This window comes from Sesamum indicum, linkage group LG12 (genome assembly GCF_026168435.1).
Source record: "Sesamum indicum cultivar Baizhima isolate 11 linkage group LG12, ASM2616843v1, whole genome shotgun sequence".
Classification (NCBI taxonomy): Eukaryota; Viridiplantae; Streptophyta; class Magnoliopsida; order Lamiales; family Pedaliaceae; genus Sesamum; species Sesamum indicum.
In genome coordinates this window covers 10,914,835-10,937,145 of record NC_142668.1, presented here as the reverse complement: position 1 = coordinate 10,937,145, position 22,311 = coordinate 10,914,835, and the positions used below count along the sequence as shown (strand labels likewise).

General features: G+C 31.4%; 2 protein-coding genes across 2 annotated transcripts; both read right to left on the bottom strand.

The window, feature by feature from the left end:
- Positions 1-229: 229 nt before the first annotated feature.
- On the bottom strand, positions 230-4,980 carry LOC105165521 (Tyrosyl-tRNA synthetase, class Ib, bacterial/mitochondrial). The gene is made up of 10 exons (XM_011084567.3): positions 4,745-4,980; positions 4,450-4,597; positions 3,475-3,764; positions 3,293-3,389; positions 2,429-2,534; positions 2,247-2,329; positions 1,934-2,079; positions 1,643-1,748; positions 1,159-1,218; positions 230-471 (listed from the first exon to the last, which is right to left on the bottom strand). The coding sequence occupies exons 1-10, from the start codon at positions 4,822-4,824 to the stop codon at positions 451-453; spliced, it is 1,137 nt and encodes a 378-aa protein (XP_011082869.1). The 5' UTR covers positions 4,825-4,980; the 3' UTR covers positions 230-450.
- A 7,444-nt stretch (positions 4,981-12,424) lies between these two features.
- On the bottom strand, positions 12,425-14,642 carry LOC105165523 (gibberellin 2-beta-dioxygenase 1). Its single transcript, XM_011084568.3, has 3 exons — positions 14,176-14,642; positions 13,717-14,074; positions 12,425-12,908 (listed from the first exon to the last, which is right to left on the bottom strand). Exons 1-3 carry the CDS (start codon positions 14,559-14,561, stop codon positions 12,657-12,659), a joined length of 996 nt encoding a protein of 331 aa, XP_011082870.1. The 5' UTR covers positions 14,562-14,642; the 3' UTR covers positions 12,425-12,656.
- Positions 14,643-22,311: the final 7,669 nt, after the last annotated feature.

Here is a 22,311-nt window from a genome sequence, read left to right as displayed (position 1 = left end):
TCCTTAAGTGAACTTTTCTTTCAAATTGGGATGAATTTATTAATTTTGAATATCCTGATATTCACTCTTAAACTTTTGATATTCATTTTAATGGAATCTTTAATTATTAAAAAGAGAGAGAGAGAGCATGAAGCCCCTATATAAGGGCAACCCTTGTGCCCACAGAATGTTGTTTCTACCAAATGTTGGTGTTGCAAAGATGGGCTCAATTCAATTCAGCAGACATGACTGGGAAAATTAAATACTTAATTCTAATACTATCTCTTTATTCAAATACAAGTCTTTGATCACATAGAAATATAATAGTTGAACAGTGACAAGCCTCCGAAATTATCAAACAATAACAGCATCATTGTATTTTAACACGAACAAAAATGCGTAATGTTGATTTCCACTTTTTAATAAAGCACTCAAGGTATGTCGTTTTGCAAGTTTTGCTATCATTCCGCATCATCTTGTTACCTTGTAACTCTGCATTGGTGGGAAAGAAAAATGCATGAGGTGCTAGCAAAAGAATAACATATCATAAGCATGAGTGACAACATAATTTAGTAGGCACGATACATAATAATATTCATGCTGCAAGCGCATTTGAATATGTATTCAACAAACCTATGCTATTACTTTTTTAGCATCACTTATATATTGATCTCTACAAAATTGAAAACATCAGCAGAAGAGAATGAGCAAAAGAGTTGAATTACCAGTCAGACAGTACTTCTGATATGTAATTACAATTTTGAGTATTCAAGCAGGTCACTATCAAATAAGAGGTGGCAAAAGTTGCAACTACTCTATTTATTTTCTTGTATTAAATCACTCGATTTACTGTACCTGTCGACTTCTCCTGTAATGGTACTATTTATATATCTTCTCTTCTCTAAAGTCCAAATTTAACAATTTGTGTTCCAAAGGTATGAGAAGGATTGTTTACTTGCCCTTTAGCACAAATGTTCCATTTCTTGAAAAAAAAGAATTCAGAGGCGAGATCACATCCTTATTGTGTATCTACCAGAAAATATTCAATATCTCAGCTCGTTGTAGCCCCAACAATCTTCTATTTCAATAGTTAAAACTGTGAAATGGATTAACATTACGTCTACATGTTTGTGTTCAGTTCCAAACTGCAAAGCAGAGGTAGAAGTCAACAGTGCATACCTTCACCCTTTTCACTAGCTCCTTAGCCTTAGGATCATTATTGAAATGATCACGTACCGGCTGCAAAACAGATGCATAAGCCAAGTAAATAGACAGAGGATGAAAGAACAAGAACAATTTGAGCACAGAGATTCACTTCCTAGGGCTCTAAAGTTCAACATTGTGTTGGTACTAAAAGTCTCAGTTTCAAGACAAGGTTTCACTAGTGGTGCTAACTATGGGACCATGTAAACTGTTACCCCTATGATACACGATCCCCAGTTTTCAAATAAAAGATTAGGATCTTATGTACAGAGAAGCCCAATAAATCTGATGATAGTGAATTGGAGATTTGAGAAGATAGCTGTCTATTTTATGTACATAACATAAAGTGCCCATCCCATCTGAGCCAAATGCTTGGGTTATTCAAAAAGACTAATCACTAATGAAAACCAATAATTTAGTATGACAGATAAACAGGATATAATGTAACATCAATTCTGACCTGTAGTATCCGGTTTAGTGCTTTTGCTAGAGCAGGTTTGAGATCTCCAGGATGCAATTCCCCATTTTCATAATCATTGGCTAAATCTTCGAAGCTCTTAAAGGTCCTGAAGGAGGCATGATTTTGTGTAAAAGATAGATATCAAATATTGCATCAAAACTCAACATTCAACCATACAATAAATCAGGGACTAATAAATTTAAGATTATAAATTTGGAAAGTTCCCAGTTCCAGGACTTGGTAGCAAGTACACCAAAGGAGGATAAGCAATAGGAAGACAGCAGGACTTACTTGTCACCTCCATTCTCTGGTTTCCTCTCAATCGTGAACTCGTGGAACCATGGGAAAATGATATACTTGACGTACTCCAGGCATGGATTCTTTTCCACCACTTTTGGAGGGCAGAATGCTTTCTTTATCTTCAAATTCACATCAGCCTGTAAACTTCATTGATGTCAAATTAATAGCAGCTCAAAGGTAAAATATTTTGAAGAATCATATTAACAAAAAAGGAACCAGAAAAGGGACCAGAGCAACCAGATAAATATGTAGATGAACTATATTAGAAGTTACTGATATTGTCCTTGTTAGGATCAGACAATACCTCTTCATCTTCCATGTAGATGGAAGATGATGGATCACTCTTCGACATCTTCTCTTGCCCTTCCTGCAAACCAGGGAGCATATCTGCATGCGAAATAAGAGATAATAACAAAAAAGGAATTGCTGGATGAGAATTTTACTACGGATATCAACTTTAAATCCCAACAGTATGAATATGCTTACGATGGGACAATATAATGGGCTTATTTTTCCTTTTGATGTCATCACAGTACTCTCTTGCAAGCACATTGACTTTGCGTTGGTCCATGCCCAACTGACAGATGTCGGCCTATTTGGATAGAGCACCAATGTACTTTGAATTAAATTGACTATGGAAGTCATAATAGATCAAACTATAATAAATATACAGCAGTTAACATGAAACCAGTGATATGCTAAAACAATCCATATTAGTAGCAAGGATCAAATAAAATGTTATTCATGTAATGTCTATGTCCATTAATTGTTTCAACAGCCTACCTACATTGAATATGGACTTAAATACTGATTCCAAATATAGCCCACGCTATAAAACTAGGGACAGGGCATCACAAATTGGGAACAAAGCATACTGGAAAAAATGCTGGCATGCACTAAAACTCAAATCCACTGACTGAACATCAGATGACACACAACAAGCTGTAAATAATCTTATTACCTAACAATCGGCATAATCTATTAGGAAGGAAATTAAAGCAACTTACACAACAACTAAGACTTAATACTCCAGGTTCATACACGGATATGATTAAAAATTATGCACAAAACAAACTAAACTGGATTATAGAACATCATTTTAATCATCCATTATGTTCCTCCTGAATAAAAAAGATCATTTTAACTCTCAATCTTATAGGTGTACAAGTATAATCGATAACTTATTCTTCATGCATAGGAAAATCATATCTATGTGGAAAAAAGTTCACTTATTATCTGCTAACTTAGTAAACAAAAGTTAGTACACAATATTCATCTGAGAAATAGAACAGTATCTCTAAATTTACACAAGCAGCAAAAAATACACATATTTGCTTGTACGAAAGTCACCTTAAGAAAAAATATATCAGCACATTGCATGCATGGGTAGAAAATTTGGGCTGCCGACAATTCATCTTGCTCCGAGCGGCCCATAATTTGACAACACCTAAGTCGCCCCAAGAAGAGAAGAAAGAGATGACTCTAAATCCTTCTATTTTCATTTAGATCAACTGAAAGAAGAAATATTATACCTCACTATCCTTGGAAGCTTGTTTCTCCTAGCTATGTCCATTACAAGAGGCCAGTACTCATGAGCCCGGGAGTTGATCTCTTCAGAAGACCAAAGAAATTCTACCTGACCTCCTTCAATATTCATTCCTACAGCTTTCCATATCTCAATCAGGTACTGGCCTATCACTTGAATTTTCTTCAAGTCACCACCCATTTTGTTGTTCAACTGTGCAAACCAATCTGCAATCCATATTTTCACTTTGCAGCCAGCAGCAGTGAGCTTGTTGACATTAATTGCCTTCATAACTCCCTGCTCAGATATAATACAGGCCACACATCAGAGATTATCACAGATAAGAATATAATAGCATCTCCATTTTCAACATTTACAGATGTTTAGTCTTCCAGGGAAAAGGCATTAATTTCCTAAAGAAGCAGCTTGGGAGCTTAAGATGTTTATTTTGATCAAATCACTTGCCCATACATAATAGATAAGCAACACAATCCTCATCCTAGAAATAGCTAGAGTTAAGCATCAGAAAAAATAGATAGAGAACAGCAATATAAGGAAATAAAAAATATATGCTAAAAGATACATCATCTGCAGTTGCATAATTAGACAGAAGCAGAACACATAATAAAAATACAGCAACAGACAACCATATCCCAGACAGTGAAAGTATAAATCACATATCCAACTAGAATGAGTTACAATTTTCTTTAGATTTTGCTCTGTCACGTTAAAATTTTGCAGGTAATGCAGAATCATCCCACTCTCAATCAAATATGAGGCACGAAAATTTTGGCATTTTTCTGTGTGGTATGAATTTACGTTAAAGAATTTGACCCAGCAAGGCAAGAATTACAAGGAGCACCAAAGTTTCACACACACTAGAGAATACCAGTTCAACTAACTGACCCTTTAAGAATGGAAAATAGTAGTAAAAAAGGAGAAGTCTTCTGCGAAATAATACAAGAAAAAGAAAATAAGCGACCTGAGCAATATGCATTCTGCCAGAAGGTTCAAATCCATCATAGCAAATGGGCTGAGGCTTGTTAGCCAACAGTCTCTCCAACTCATCCTCTTGTATACACTCTTCACCAATGCTCCTTATTAAATCGAACCTCTCTTTCACGCTTAACCTACAATAGTTTCATCCAACAATTCACAATCAGATCTCATACGTGGTACAGAAACCAAAAGAGAACACAAAATTAAACAGAAAAACCATTGAAAAATGATACATATATATATATACTATTTTATACAAGAAAGAGAAGATAGATTACTGGGGTTGCGGAGAAATGGAGAGGGATTGCAACGGTTGAGTAGGTGCGGTTTCATTGCTGTTGGTGCTCTCGCTCTCCATTGGAAATGAGATGAGATCAGGGCTAGGATTTGTGGTGAGTGATGGGTTTATGAATTTGCAACTCAAACTAGGAAATGTAGAGGATGGAGATTCTATTAGGGTTTTGGACTGCCAGCCAAATTGAGGGCTAAGAATCTGTTTGGCTTCAAGAAATAAATGTAGAAAGTCAAAAAAGATAACATCTTGTGAGTTAAGAAATGAACAGTTGCCACTCTTGATTTTTCGTTATGTATGATAAAATTTAAATTTAAATAAGTTTGTTAGATAATTTTGATTTTGAATTATGTATGAATTAATACATTTGTTGTTATAAACATAAAGTTTAATTTAATTTCGTTTTATATCCATCTTGAATAGGACTTGTTTAGGAGTGTCTGCAAATTGCAATAATTTTATTTTATTTTTTTTTAAGTGTAAGTTTCAATTCTACGCATATAGTTGTTAGTCTAATTTTATAGTAGTGAGTGTATGTTAATTCTTTTTTCCATCTGAAGTTGTTGATTGATTTCAAAATATTGTTATACTGCACACCGAATGTTGTAATAGTATATTGCTTGTTTTAAATACGTCGTATTTTTTTTTAAAAAAAAAAAGTAAAATTCAACAAATGGCAATAATTTCTTTTTTTTTTTTTGTCACGAAAGTAAAGTATCGGGAACTTGAAAGTGAAGCGGCACCGCAAGACGGATGTTTTTGGTTAAAAAGAAATAGAAATGAAAAAAAGTTGAAATTAGAGTATTTGAGAGAACGCTTCAATTTAAATATTTACCAATAAACTGTAGAATTTAATAAGAAGTTATTATAACTTTTGGAATAAACCAACTCTATTTAAACAATTTAATAAAAGTAGAATTTGTAAATAAAAAACTCTCTTTACAATTTAGTTTTAACAATAACATGATAAATATTTATTTTAAATAATTGCAAACAACCTTTTTTAGCGGTTGCAAAATGAAGGGTTTGACAACTTATAAGTCGCAAATATTTTTTTCCCGTCTTTTCAATGTCAAAATCTTCCGGCTAGAGTGAACAAATACTTTACAGTGGTGTTTGGTCACATCGCACATAGCATTGATTAGAATTATTTATACTAATTATAAAAAGAAATATTCTTTTGTGTCTAATATGAAAGTTATTATATGCTTTTTACATACTTTGCCCTTTATTTTTGTGTAATTCACTCATTCTTTTTTCTTAAAAATTGATTTTATTAATTTATAAATAACAAAAATAAAAATTTTACATATCAAAGATAGTTCTCATACCAATATATTAAACTACCAAACATACCCCCAACCCCCACATTATCAAAATTAAATGTAGGAGCACAAAGTAACAAAGTAATAATATAGTGTTGAGATTGTTCATATTGTTTGCTTAGGTGTAGTTTACATATTAGGTTTGGATAAAATAATGATAAATAAATATGGCCTTTTGCAGGGATAGGATAATTTTATCATTTGTTACTATAGAATGATAAATATTATTACTATATATTGATTAAATAAATTTTATATTTATCAATTTGATAAAATACCCGATCTAAACTATTTGAACTTTTAATATATGAGCAGTTGCCCACCTTAGATATGAGATACAATTGGACAAGGGAAAATTGATTTATTGGGCCCATAGTAGGCGGACTACACTTCACCCATTATTCTGATTTCAACTTAACGGGAAAATAACATTTTTTATTCAACAAGTTATAAGCCCGTTTCACTTTTGATTCAATTCATTATGAGATTAGCATTTTTAGTTCCTTAACTTATAAAAATTAGTACTTTTGGTCCTTATTCACTTTTTTTTCTATAATTTAACTGTGTAGCATACGTGTCTAGCATATGATTTTTAAGTATTTTTTGCTGGAGAGAAAATTGATTTGTTTCCATTTCTGAAAAAAAATATAACTATATTTTGAGGAAAAAAATAAATCTTGAAGGAAAATAGGATAAGAAAACATAGCTATTTCTCTTTTCTCTCCCAAAAATTAAATCATATCCTTTGCACATTTGTATAAGTTGAATCTTACAAAAATTGGATCAAAAATACTAATTCTTTTAAATTATCGATTAAAAATATTAATCACATAATAAATATAACAAAAAATGACAGGTCGAACTCGTGGATTAAAAGTGCTATTTCCTCTCAACTTAACAGCAGTGTACCTTCTAGCATGGGCTGGGCATTGATAAAATAAACAGAAACTTGTCAAATACAAATAACGAATGCTTTGTTACATGATCACACCTTAATTAAGTTTCATTTCTAACATGTCCATTTGATTGATTGAAAATTGCGTAGAGAAGCAAAAGAAATTGTGATCAAACCCAAACACATTGTCAACATCTGTCAAAGGACAACAACATCTTCATACATTGTATTGGTGGGGAAAAAAAGACTTGAAATCTTAGGCAAATGTATTGATGCGGTTCGCACTTCGCGATTCGATCAGTGTCTTATTGCACGAGGTATTATCCGCTCTGACTTTATTCACAAATTTGTTTTGAAAAGATGCCTCACTAAAGAAAAGAGATTTTGGAGCTTATAAGCCACTCAAACTCTTCATTTGCAATCAACGTGGGATGCGTGTCTACATCACATATATATAAAAAATACTTTTACTAACTATTACAAGCAAGAAAAATATAATAGAGATGGGGTTTGTCCACATCAAATTATGAATTATAGTCCTAATGATAGTGGTAAAGTCAAAGTAATTAAAATTCCTCACACATTCTGACGATATTATTCAGATTCAAAATGGATATGCATGCCTTCATGAATAGAATTCTTTGAGTAAAATTTGTTGATATTTGTTGTAATTATACGTAAATTTTATATGATTATAAATTATATCTAGTATTCTTGTATTTATTTTTATCTAACAAATAAATTTCTTTATTAGTCAAAAGTCACTGAATTTTCTGATATTAGCAAAAGGTTGAAAATCTATATTTACCCTCAATTGACTTATTACTCACTTATTACATGTCAAATGAATATTTTCTAACCAAAATACCCTTATAAGGGTGAAAATATATCTTATCACGTGTATTAGAATGTAAAAATGTATAAGGGTAATTCAATCAAGAAAAGATTTATTTCATCTATAATAGGTCAGTTATAAGTCAATCGAGAGCAAATATAAATTTTCACTAAGCTTTTTTGCTAATATCAACAAATTCGGTAAATTTTTACTAACAGAAGAGTATATTTATTAGACAGAAATAAACGTTAGCGGTACTAAATATAATTTTTTTAAGTCATTCGGGATCTACGTATAATTACATTAAACCTAGTTCAGAGGTGTGCATTGCAATTATCCCTTAATATTAATATCTTAATGTGCTCACCTTATGTGCAAACCCTACATGTAATTCTTTTTTTTATAAATGAACGGCAATGACATTCAAACTAAATAATCACCCCATCTATAAGTTTAAATTAATAAAAAATATATATAATATTAATATCTTAATAACTGAAAAATGGGTAAATTATTGTTATATGACAATAATGGCAACTAAAAAAATTAACTTAAATATTTCTTTTAATAAATAGTATAGATCTGCGGAGAAATAAATAATTGATCAAGCAGAGGCCCATAAGAGCAAGGGCCACTCAAGCATGAAATCCAGGTAAATAAGGATGCAGGCCCATACTTTTCGTCTAGCACGTGAGTTTTGGTACCAATGTCCACCGTTAGCATGAGCATGAAATTTTAATTTAAATCGTATGTTCATTGAATTAATTAAATTATATATAATAAAATTAAATTTTATTATGTAATTAATATGTAATTTAAAACTATAATTAATCGCATATATTGTTATATTTATTATGTACCTAATTAATCCGATCGTCAATTAGGTCTTGTTCGATTGGTAAGATTGAGAGTTTGAGTTCTACTAATACGAATGTCTATCTACTTTTATAGTAGTTTGCTGCTTTTTTGTCTCATTTTTCAACAAGTTTGTTGGTTTAGTATTGACACGTGCCGGTGTCCAACAGCACCCCCAACGGACGAATGATCTTGAAAAAAATTCAAAGATTAAAGGAGGACTAATTTGCAATATAGAGATTAACACTTTGATACTTAAGTCAATAATTAATTTACTGAAAAAAGAAATGGAAAAACTTGAATTAACATAAAAAATAGTGGTGCGCTAATTGGTGTGAAGTGGTAAAATATCGAGATATAATCTAAACTAAGCTTATGAAGTGGCAGGGAGTAAATATCTTTGTTGCTGGCCAAGAGAAAAAGAGTGTAGAGTGTAAAATGACTTATCTTACCAAATTGACTACACTTCTATTTATAGGAGGCTTTGGACTAGAATTTCAGCATACCATTGACCAAAAAAATAAAAAAATCAGAAGTTGATATAGAGTTATCTTGATGATGATATGATCATTGCAAGGTACTTTGCCCAATCAACCCAAAATCGGGGAGACAATTATTTACTGCTTATTTGGTTGGATCCTGTTGAATTATATAAATATATATATATATATGTATATATATAGAGAGTGAGAGATAGAGAGAGAGGATTAGTTGGAACATTTTTAGTATGACGCTGTTGGAAAATTAAGAGTTGTGCCATAGACAAATCACTGTTTTGAAAGTAAAATTTCGGTACTACCACAATGCTAGTAGCATAAACCGTTTGCTTCCCAAGGTTAACACAACTATAATTCTCTAACATGCGCGCACATGGTAGAGAGCTTGGAACAACGAATGCAACAACACTCAGAGAAGAGCTCGAATTTTTGTTGTGTGTCAAATGTATAAGAAACTGAGAATATTTATAGAGGAGCTAGCTCGGTTGGTTGAGAAAATTAAACAGTCGGACTCTTCACTAGCAAAAGAAAAATTCGGACTCTTCACCAATAAAAGTAAAATCGGACTCTTCACCAACGAAAGAGAAAAATCGAGGTGAGGAGAATTTTTCTCAACCTCCATGACTTAGTCATCTTAAGAGTCTAAAAACGTGATGAAATGAGGGATTTAAATATAATTTTTTTCAAAAAAGTATATAACCGTGCATGCCCAGTCTTGTCCAGACCGGGACATGACGAGCGGGCTCACGCATGTGGTAAGTTTTCCAAAATCCACCTAACCACACTTCTCATTTCAAAGATAATAAATGGGCTTAATATAAATAGAAGAAAAAGAGTTTATACAATCTATATGGGACAAGAAAAGACCCATTACATTAGTCATTCCCAACAATCCCCCACAAATGACTAATGTAAAAGAAGAATATGATTTCTGAGTTGAAGGAAGTAATATACTTAAGTATTAATATCTTTCGATTGGATTAATGTATAGTGAAGTGAGGTAATCAATATGGCTAACGAGAGTGATATAACTCTTGAATTTTCAATAGCTCAAATTCAGATTTCCATAATCATGTATGAATTTTTCAGTATTCGTTGTTCCGCAATAAAAGTTCCAAGCATTATTAATGGCATTGCGCTAATATCTTGGTATCTGATAAGTGCTCTAGAAAGAACTGTTATTTTTTCATTAATAGAAGGCGGCCCACCTTCACAGCTATCTAGATAGCTTCTTCAAGTCTATAGACCACTTAACAACTGAGCTACAAGGCTATCCTCCTGAATATATATAGTGAAGGACTTTTTAAATGTAATTTTTCCCAAAATAATACATAATCACGCGTGCCCAATTCGGTCTTGACCGGTATGGACGCATGCGTGTGGTAATTTTTTTAAAATCCACCTAACCACACTTCTCATTTCAAAAATAATAAGTTGGTTTAATATATATAGAAGAAAAAGATTTTATACAACCTATGTGGGACAAGAAAATGCCCATTACATTAGTCATTCCCAACAAACGTGACCCAAAATATGGAGAGCTTGTCTGACTTGAAATTCTTTTATTTGTTGAGTCATTCTGTTAAATTAGACCTATGTTTGGGCCTTATGAAGTTATGGACTCAATTACCTTGGTCATGAGCTACAGAATTAAGTCTATTGATCAGTCGTGGTGCACTCTATTATTTTAACTTTAGAAAAAAAATAATAAAAAGTATTAAAAATACTGATGTATTAAATCAATATTTGAATTTAAATATATTAAATAATATAATAGATAACAAATTATGAAAAAAAAAATTTGATCAATTGAACTGTTAAGTGGTTTGAAGGTTCAAACTATGGGCTGTCACTTTAACCACCCAACACAAAAGCAAATCAGTGTGCATCATTGCACATAGACTAGGACTAATGTACCTCAAACTTTCTATATTGAACTTTTCTGGAACTTTGACATTTGCCACATGAAATTGACTGCCCTAATTTTATTTTATTTTTTTTATAATCGGAAACAATTTTATTTAGTTTAATTTGACTTCACATTTGTATCATTGATTATGCGATAATTGTTTAGGGAAAAAATGAATTTCAATTTTTGAATTCAAAATTTCATAATTAATTATATAAATGCATATTATAGTTCAATTGCAAACCTTACCTGATTTCTAAGATTAATGAAAAAATTAAAAAATTATTTAATGGCACATAATTAGTAATTAGATAAAAATAATTATGGCGAATTAAAAATAATAAATTGTAAATTTTATCAAAGGTTTTGATTGAATTTAATTTTTAAAGTGATTACCCAAATAACACAAAAAAGTTGCTTATTATCTCTTTGTGTGTGTGTGTGTGTGAGAGAGAGAGAGAGAGAGATTGGTACAAAACCTTTTTGCAAATTGACAAAGATATATTTCCAATTTAGGGACCACAGTGGAAATTAGAGTACTTCCCTAGTCCTTGGAAATTTGGAATTAGAAATCATACAAGTTTTTTCTTCACTTTGTTCTGTTTTAGAAATAATTATATTTAAAAACCCCCAATTTATAATTTATTTATACGAATTATTCTTATTTTTATGTAATTAGAAATAATTATCTCTGACAGTTAAAATATAGGAATAATTTGTGTAACTAATGTTAATGTTTCTAATAGGTGTATGTGCAATTTTTAAAAAGAAATAGGTCATTTTTGAAAATAGACCATAGTCAAATTGGAGTAAATGTATTTATTTCTTATTTTTATAAGATCGAGAGAGAAAAATAAAAGTGATTAAATATATGTAATTTTTAAGAATTTTTATTATGATTTGTTCTGTAATTTACATTAATGAGAGGGGTGAATAAAAATAAAGCAAAACACCTTGAATGATACTGTTTTACAAAAAATCAATTCAAACATTCATCATATTTTTTATTATCTCTGAAATAATTAAAAACATAAATAAACAAATCAGAATATTTGAATTTAAAGCCCAGTAATAAAAAAAATAGAAACTACCAACTATGTATTGATAGTATGACAATAGGCTAAAACTCTCTCTCTCTCTTCTTTTCCTTTTTTTTTTTTTTACAAGAACTTTCAAGTTAGGTCTGACCCACTTAAATTTTTCAATAAATCTAATTAAAAATAACCAACTGCGTATAAAAGTCACAATTATAAACTCTCATTTTTACACTGTACGATCAGAACTTCAATTATTACCACCAGTAATTCATCAAGATAGACTTATTGTAGCATTACCAAACAACAACCGACATTTGAAACGTGGAACTTTGTATTATTAACAAGAAAGTGTACATCATGTGTATATATATATATATATGAGAAGCGAAATCAAAATGATGAACAAGCAAAAAACTAAAAAAGGGTAACAAACTTGACCATCTATATATGTATACATGATGACTACTAAAGAAAACCCTATACAACTTAGAACACCACCACCACTTAACACTCTCTAACCTAGGAAATGACCAAAACATTATTAACTAGGATGCTGCAATTTTCTCAAACAGGCCCAACCTATTATCAGCCAGTCTTGTCTTGTAAGCATTGTTCTTGTACTCAAACCATGTAAACTCCTTGTACAAGCTGTCTTCCTCCCCTTCCATTAGTGCAGCCAATGGAGCTATCTTTTCACTCAGTGGTGGTCCTCCAAAGTATATCATTGACAGCCTTGATTTTGAGCTGTTGGCCACAACCCTATGTCTTACGCTCTTGAACCTCCCATTGGTCATTACCTGCACGTCCCGATAATTAGATAATTCAAACTATGTATGTATTAATTATTTTTCATAATGTATTTTAATTTTCTGGAAAAATAAAAGTTAAAAAAGAGAAAAAAACGTGGACGGCCCACGAAATTCACGTTATTTCTTGGTTTCGTGTTTTTATTTTTCTTTTACTGCAAGGCACCGACTCGGGTGATTGTGACGTGAGAAATCTTTTTGTCGTGGTATTTATATGATTTTATCTCGTGTGGGTTTTAAACTGTTATCGGACCGGATCAAATTGAGTTATTATATGATGTATATGTATGTTTGTGTAAAAATGAAGAAAATTTGAATTTTATCATTTGATTAATTGTACTTTAATTGAAAAAAAATGTTTACAATTAATGTAAAACGCGTGCATGGAAGAAGGGAGGTGTCGTGGGCTCACAAGATACATTTGAGCTATATAATTGTAGTCAAACCTAGGAAACATCAAATCATGGTAAAAGAATCGAAGTTGTAGAAAATTCTAAGAAAGTACACACACGTCATGTACGTACACATCTCTGGAACAAGCGTGCGGTATACTACTAATATACGGTCCTAGATACTCGTTCACTCACTGTTATACTTATACTAATTATTCAAATTTTTTATTTAAATTAAATTGATCGAACTAAATTAATTATTAATTTTTAAAAATTATATTTCAATCATATAATAAATATATTGAATGTGTAGTGTAATTGATTCAAATCCTGTTGAATTTATTTTTGGTTAGAATTTTTTTTAATTATTAAAAAAGAGAGGAAATGTTGGGGTGGTATTGGTGTACCTGCAACGAGTCGCCAACATTGATGAAGAAAGAAGTTTGATCGGGCGGGACAGGGATCCAACTCCCATCTTTGAGTGAGATTTGAAGGCCCGAAGTGTTGTTGGATCTGAGAACAGAAATTATTTGCGGGTCGGTGTGTTCCCCGAACCCGATTAGATTCCTGCCGTTGGATTGGTCTTGGAGCTGGGCCTGGGGGCGTGGAGGGTAGTGATTCAGCCTGAAAACAGAGTCGCTCTTTTCATCCATCAGAAGTTTACTAAAAGCGTTTCTTGGTTGAATCTTCAATCCATCCGCCAGCATTTCAAGAATCTCGCACGCCATTCTCCTCACAGCCAACACGTATTCATTCACAACCCGACTGAGGAAGCAACAGAGAAAGAAACAACTGTCAGGAGAAAAAGTCGCAATTTTTGGAAAAAGCCAACTTCTGAGCTGGGACTCTGTTTCAGGAAAACTCACCGGAAATTTTCTGCAGCTTCACCGAAAATGGAGGCGAACTTTTGGTAACCCGAGTGAGTGTTGGTGGTCAAGAGCAAGTACTCGACCCAACCCACATCACCATTCGGGCCGATCCTCTTGTCGCCGTAGCCAAACGGGTCGGGCGGCCCTGCTTTTGCTTTGTCAGAGTGGGGCAAGGAGAAGAATCTAACGGCTTCTGATTCCAATTCTTTGATTAAGGGAATGGGGACGCCGTGATTGACGACTTTGAAGAATCCGAATTCTTCACAGGCCTTCACGAGCTGCGTTTTGGAGTCGGGCCTGGATAGGTCCACCAATGGGATACCGGGGAAGAACGTGGTGCAGTTCTTGAAGTGGTCGAAAGCGGGTTTTGAGAGAACCACCATTGGTTATTATGGGATGAGAATTGCAGAGAAGTCGTAGGAGAGGGCTGAGGTGTGTGTATATATATTTATATATAAAGACATGGGCCTTAAGAGCTGCTTCGCTATTTATAGGCAGTTTAGTAGGGAGGTGGGGTGGGGGGGGTTGAGGAGGAGATTTTGTGAAGAAAAAAGTCAATAGGAAGAATAATAAGGGAGGAGACGGAAGTCGGCAGCCACTCCCTAAAAAGTAAAGGTAAATTAGTTAGAATGGTAAGTGCATTGCCATTTTGCTTACTTGAATTGTCTGAAACAACTTTACTTAGGGACGGTGCCAACAGTGGTAGGTAGGGCAGAGCATAAAACTTCGTACTCAAATTAGGTATCATTTAATCAAATTAATCTTACGATAAATTTATCGTATTTATTATGTTATTAGTTATTTTAATTGAATTTTATATAAATTTTATAATAAGTGTATTATACTTATTATATAATTAATTTTGATTGTCTACAATTAATTTGAGTAAAAAAATTCTCAGACATATGTTAACTTCTGTAGGTAATTTACTCTGTTAATTTGAATTTCATTCTCATGTGTTTTGTTCACTTTTTTTTTAATTTTTTTTAATTTGCTTTTGCATCCTTTCTATTTTGTTTCCAAAAATGGAAACATAAGAGTGATTCTATAAACCCTTTTAAGAAAAATTGTGTTTGCACTGTGTGAACTGATCGTCGAATTATAGAAACAAAAACATGAGTAATAAATTAAATTGAACAAAAAAATTTGAGGAAAAAAGATATTTAAGTCTATTTAAAATATTAAAATTAGAGTTTAAAGATTTCTTGATAGTTTTGTGCCCTTTTATTATGTGTATTTCGAAAAATTAACTTTGATTTCTTGTTCTTTCCCGTTGGGAAAAAAAACTCGAAGGAATAAATATGCAAGTCACTAAAGGCAACTAAATGGAATAATTAGGAAAGAGCTTTTAAAGGTAAAAATAGCAATATGTTTAAGTTATAATAATCGATTAAATGGTTAAGTTATACAGAGTCAGTGCATTTAATTGATGCATGTTAGGGTCCAACAATATCAGAATGGTCAAATAATTTTTCAACAAAAATTTAAAATAATCTGAAAAATATGGATTAACACTCTAATGTTTAAGTCAGTACCGAAAGCAGTTGAGAAAAACACTTAAAATAAGGTGCAATAATTAATATGGAGTGACGAAATAAAATAATGAAAGCTAAAGTGAGCAAGTGGAGTGCCAAGAATCCGCTCTGTTTGCTGAGAGAAAAAGTGTAAAGAGTGTAAACACTTGAGTTACATTTTTTGATGCACTATAACCTTTATTTATAGGAGGATTGAGAGTAGAATCCTGATGTTATTTGCATCAAGCGGCATACCGTTGAAGAAAAGCTACAAATATTAACTCACTAACACAAGAATCAAAATATGGTTTGGACAAAGTTATATTTATTTGCGTGTTTTTTATTCAATCAATCCAAAATATGAGAAGTGGTTACTATAGCTGATTGTTTTGGCCAATCCTGCTGATATAGGAAATTAGCTAGGGATTTTTTAGTGTGTCATGACTTGGGATGTAGAGAGAGGAACCCCTACTGTGTGCGGAGTCATATTACTAAATTGAAGTTGTTTTTGCCCCTCTCATATCAATTTTAAGTGCAAAAACTATGGGTTTAATATATTTGTTACATATCAGCAGAGCTGATTGATGATGGCCCACTCTTTTATCTTGGATTTCAAAAAAATTAATTAATGGAGGTATTAAACATCACAAGGGAGAAGTATACGAAAGCTAATATTTCAAGGGAGGTAAACGCAAATAACAATTTTCTAACCAATAAATTTTTTTATTAAAAAACAAAAAATACTTTATATAATTTGGATTGAAAATTCGTATACATATATGTATTGGTTTTTTTCTTGTATAAATCAGATTCCAAATCATTTAATAATGAGAGTTAAACCATAACAACTTCTTACACCATATGGGGATGGAAATTTTGCTTAATATTTATGCATCATATATATATATATATATATATATATATGTGACAATTCTCTCTATTGTAAACATATTGAAATCAATCATAGTATAAATAATTGACGTGCGTAACGTGGATTTCACTCACTAAATGATGAAATTATTAAAATGCCTATAAAGTAATGAAGAAATAACCGTCCGCTCCAGAAATCCGCATATTTTTTTGTGCCATAGACTGGATACAAATTGATGACGCCATTCTGTATCTTGATCGTCCGGTGTATCATAAATCGATGGTTTACAACACTCATGTCATGCGACTAGTCCAATTACATTGAACTTACAAACACTTCAATCCTTACTGACGCACGCAAACTGACTTTACCCGATTTAGATATTAGATGACAATAATTGAGGCCTATTCAATATATCCATAACATGTAATTGTACTTGAAACTTAAAAGACGACAGACGACAGACGATAGACCAAAATCAAAAACACGCTTTACGAAAAAGAAATTGTAAACCAAACTCACATCAGTTCATATTGTATACAATATATATGCACACTTAAATGTGTTTGTGCACTTAATTCTAGAGTTTAAAATGTAATAATTATTTTAAAAATATATATTAATTAATTAAATAAAAAATATAAAAAAAATATGAGAACTTATTAAAAAATGGGAGAAAAAAAGAATATGAAATTTGAAAAGAGAAAAAAGGGAAAGTTAGAAGAGATAAAATAAAAAATAATAAAATAATTAAAATTTGACATATCATAAATTAAAGACATAAAAAAGGTGCTCTTCAATTATACTAATCGTTGTGGCACACTTTTTTTATGTTCATACAATATATAACCGTTCATATAATTTACCTCCTTAAGAGGGTGATATTATTATACGCGCCTCAAATGTAATACTTATTAATATTTAAAAATAAAATATTATTTTATAATTAAATTTATATAATATTTTATATTTATAATAATATATATTTTTATTTTAAAAAAAAAAAAAAAAAACAAACCCCCACCCCAGCCGCTGCCACGTTTCCCCCTCCCCTAGCCATCGCACCGCCACCACCTCCCTTCCCTTCCTCGTGCCCCCCAATTGCCCCACCTGCTCTGGTTCCCCCCCCCCCCCCTCTCACCATGTCGCCGTCGTCCTTCCTCTCCCTCTCGTCGCCATCAGCTCCCCCAACTCCCCATATATATATATATATATAAAATTAATTTTGTAATTATATATAAAATACATGAGTTATCACACTTTTTTAAAAATTTAATTATATAAGTATATAATTTTAAAGGAAAAAATGCAAACAACTCCCTTGTGATATCGCAAATGAGCAAATTACCTCCTCATGAGAAAATAAATAGCGATTTATCTCCCTATATTTTTAAAATACAACAATTTACCTTCTTATATTTTAAAAATGAAGCAATTTACCTCTCTATATAGAAGGTAGATTGCTTCAAATTAAAAAGTATAGGGGATAAATTGCTATATTTTTTTCATAGAAGAGTAATGTATTCATTTTCAATATCACTCTAATCTTAAATTTACATCATTGATCTAAATTAAATAAAATCATCATTTATAAATGTAGAAATCTTTATATATATATATATATTAATGGAGGTAAAGTTATAGATTTATAATGGAACAATGAATCAACACCTACCTTAAATTATAGAACAACTACACTGGGCTCATAATTGGTGAACATGAGTGGGACAACACCGACAATGAGAAAGAATAGCGATTATTGGTAGTTAAGAACTTAAGATATATAGTAAGCTGCAAATTCTTTACGGTACGTTTTCAATTAATAATATGTGCCTTTCTTGTTCATTCACATCACCAGAACTACCTTACGGATAAGATATGCTCAAATCTGACACACCACATTAATCAATCCCAAACATCAATCTGAATTCAAGTCTCACAAATATATATTTATTTTTATAATAATTTATTATTTGTTTTGTTCGTTTGAATGTACGAATCAATTTTTTAAATTTGAACGTATTGAATGATATAATAAATTATATTCTATAAAAAAAAATTGAAATATAATTATCAGCAAGAAAAATTTAAATATATATTAATAAACTACTCTATTTATATATATAATATGTCGGAATTTGAACATGAAACGTGCCGTATGCACATGGAAATTGTATAATTTTGGATGCAATGCATCTGAACATGAATTACAAACATAGGCGAACTAGAATGGTTGTCCATACCACGTACCCTTCTATTTCGATGTCTCCGATAAACTCAACATAATTGGCACCGTAATTTCTGAGTATTTGTATTATTTTATATAAGTTTATTGATTTATTTAATTAATTTTAATTATATTAATATATTATTCACTTTATTGAAATATCGATCGAACCATATAAATACTATTTATCGCTATCTTTGCCTGCTTCAGGTGGAGGCTTTTCACGTTTTGCGAGATGTCTTGCAACTAGATTTTTATTTTTTTTTCCTTTTGAAAAATATATTTAGAGCTGAAAAAGGGAACGAAGTTCTATTATTTTAATATACATTTTTTTTTACTGAAATTCAAAATTTAAATTTATTTGTTTCTTAGTTTGATCTCTAAACATTAAATGCAGATGTTGATGAAAATGGAATATTTTTTCAGGCGGTTCATTTAAATAATATATTAAGGCAGGTATTTGAGTTGTTAGATATATCATATTTTGAATTATTTAATTATATGAATATTGTTGATGAATGTTGATAGTGCAGATCTTCTATTGTAAAATTAATGACATGTTTCGGTAATATATATACATGTTGAGTATATAAATTTTAGGATAATTACATCGTCCTCATTTTAAGTTTGGTGTGGTTACACATATATATGTCCCATATAACTTCAAAAATTATATCTAGTATTTCTGACATTTGTTTTCGACTAATAAATATATCCATCTGTTAGTCAAATTCACAGAATTTGCTGATATTAGCAAAATAAATTTAATAAAATTCATTTTTATCCCGATTAACTAAATGAAAGTTTATATTTATTACTAATTTATTGCAAATCAAACAAATATTTTATCACCAATCAAAAAAGATTGATCAGTAACAAGTAATTCGATGGTAAATATAGAAATTCATGCAATTTTTTTTTGCTAACATCAACAGAATTAAATTTTGACTAACGAAGGGATCTATTTATTAGACAGAAACAAACATTAAAAATATTAGGTGTAAGTTTTTAAATCACAGACCAAATGTCTTTTTTGAAGTAAGAGTGATGAATTTCGAATATCAGTATCTAGCATCAATACTTTCAAATAAATTTAATCTAATCAACACCTACTATTAAAGTAGAAACAACATCCTACGCATATTACTGGGTTCGAACTCATAATTTTAGAAGTTATAAAACTTGAATTTCTTCGGCTGAATTAAGCCTCCAAATCACATACCAAATATGAAGATAGAGCGTCACAATTATCCTAAGATTTATTTCATTTCAATTTAGGACATTGTAGCACGGTCATGAATGATGCATCTGTAAACCTACACCTCATGAACTTTGGATAAGATTATCACGTTTTTTTGGATAAGAACGATAGCAAAAGAATGTTGCAACTATATACATCAATCTTAAAATTAAAAAGGATATTTTTTTAGATTCTATTTTTGGGCAGAATAGATAGAATAAAAACTTTCCACCCATAACTCATTCTCATTGCCTCAATACTTTATAGAAAAATTATCCACATCTCCTAATATTGAATCAGATTACTAGACATTCTTTATTATTTATAAAATTACAAATACACCCCTAAATAAGTGCAATATAACTTATTTTAAAATTAAATTACACAAACGTTCCTTATTATTTGTAAAATTACAGATATACTTCTGAATGTTGATATAATATATCACAAAAAATATTTGTGTAAATTTTGCTGTTTATTGAATATTGATATGACATAATTTTAAGGTGTATCAATATAATTTACTCGTATTCCTTTTCCTGATGATTTTTTTTTTTTTTTTTATAAATTTAGAAGCCGAATTGATGAAGCAGGAGCAGTAGTCAACATCGTAAGGGGGGTTGGGTGATCGATGAGTGGTGTCAGCCTACCCTTTTCAGGCTGGGGAGGGGGTTGGGGGGGACACGGGGGCCCCATCTGGACAGTCAATTCTACAGATCCTTAAAACCCTCGCACCACTTCCATCTCTTTCTCTTGCATGATTGTTCATGATTAGAATTTCGAACTACCACCCTTCTCCTTCGCATTTATTATTTTCAGCAATGTTAGACCCAACGACCCCTTCTTCTGCGTATGATTGCTGTAGCCTAAGCGTGTCCACCGCTGGGCCGGCCACTTGTGGCAACCGGTGGACGTGACGTGGCGCTTATTCATTCGTACGTTCATGTGTCGGCGGTTACACGTAATTGCTACGGGATTCATTAGGAATCTTCTATTACATTAAATACTTACATCTCTTTTAAAAATTAAAATCAATAATTAAATCTTAATTCAAAAATAAAAATATTATCACACGTGTTAGTATATATTATTACGTAACATGAAAGTGAGATAAAAAATTTACGACTACAATGGGTTAATTTGGGGACTTAAGAAAGTCTACCCCGGCCTTTTCTTATTTATGATGGATAGGTCGGGCAGAGCCCACACCATTTATACTTATGTCTTGTCACTTAATTGCATGGTTATATAATTAAATAAAAAAATCTATGAATTATTAGATTTTGTATGTTAGGATATTAATATTATGCAATTTTTATTTAACAATGCATGATATCAACTTAATTTGGTTCATGACAAAGTGAGTAATTAATATGAAATTTTATGTGAATAAATCACACCAAAGGCATGTGTAGTGTTGTGTATTTATTTTGATATAATCTAGGGTTTAGGCCTCTTTGCTTGCTAATTATGTACATTTATTTTGATACGCAAGGAATTTCATAAAAATGAAAATATAATTAGGTGAGATGAAATTTTGAGTATTCGAGTTCATACATATGTTATGAACTTGATATGGATAAATTCAATAATTTGTTCTTAGGATATGAAAAAATAATCCAAAATGCTAAAGATTCACGTACTTTAAATTGGGGTCATTATAGATCCGATTTGAACTAGATTGTGTGGTTGTTGATCATGGAAAGCATGGCGACAAATTGGAGGGGGGAACCCTGTGCGAATTTTAGATTGGACATTTTATTTTATATCATGTTCTGTCTTATGTGAAAATTTTAATATATATTAATCAAACATATGAAATCTAATCCGAATTAAATAAAATATACGATAATCGGATTTAGTACAGAAAATTTGAATTCCACACTAATTTAACAATGAAGGATTTTTACAGGATAAGGACTCATGCAATCTTGACCATTATTGTGTTTTCATATCACAATTTGTATTCCGTTTCTAAAAATATAATCGTCAGAAGATGATCCGAATCAAAATTATAATTAATGGAGAACTTCCTATTCTCTATACTATAACGAGAAATAATGCAATTGCATCTTATTTCTTTTTTACCAAAGAAAAAAAATAAAATGATGTGTCGGGATGGCATTGCAGGCGAAAAATTCGCTTCCGACCACATGCGTTTGTCCAAAAATTCTGGAATTGAAATGTGACTGTTAATCTTGAAAAGGATAGACGGAATTCAAGAAGTTGGATCAATAATTGGTGTGATTGGCCATTGGTAGCTCATGATCCGAATATCCCA

Bases quoted from the DNA above. Each gene is read 5' to 3' on its own strand.
- LOC105165521 (XM_011084567.3), bottom strand. From the start codon at position 4,824: ATGGAGAGCGAGAGCACCAACAGCAATGAAACCGCACCTACTCAACCG. The intron at 3,765-4,449 runs GTCGCTTATTTT...ATATCTGAGCAG, and splicing joins GCAGAATGCATATTGCTCAG to GGAGTTATGAAGGCAATTAA. The intron at 472-1,158 runs GTATGCACTGTT...CCACCAATGCAG, and splicing joins AGCTAGTGAAAAGGGTGAAG to AGTTACAAGGTAACAAGATG.
- LOC105165523 (XM_011084568.3), bottom strand. From the start codon at position 14,561: ATGGTGGTTCTCTCAAAACCCGCTTTCGACCACTTCAAGAACTGCACC. The intron at 14,075-14,175 runs GTGAGTTTTCCT...TTGCTTCCTCAG, and splicing joins GAAGCTGCAGAAAATTTCCG to TCGGGTTGTGAATGAATACG. The intron at 12,909-13,716 runs GTACACCAATAC...CGGGACGTGCAG, and splicing joins ATGTTGGCGACTCGTTGCAG to GTAATGACCAATGGGAGGTT.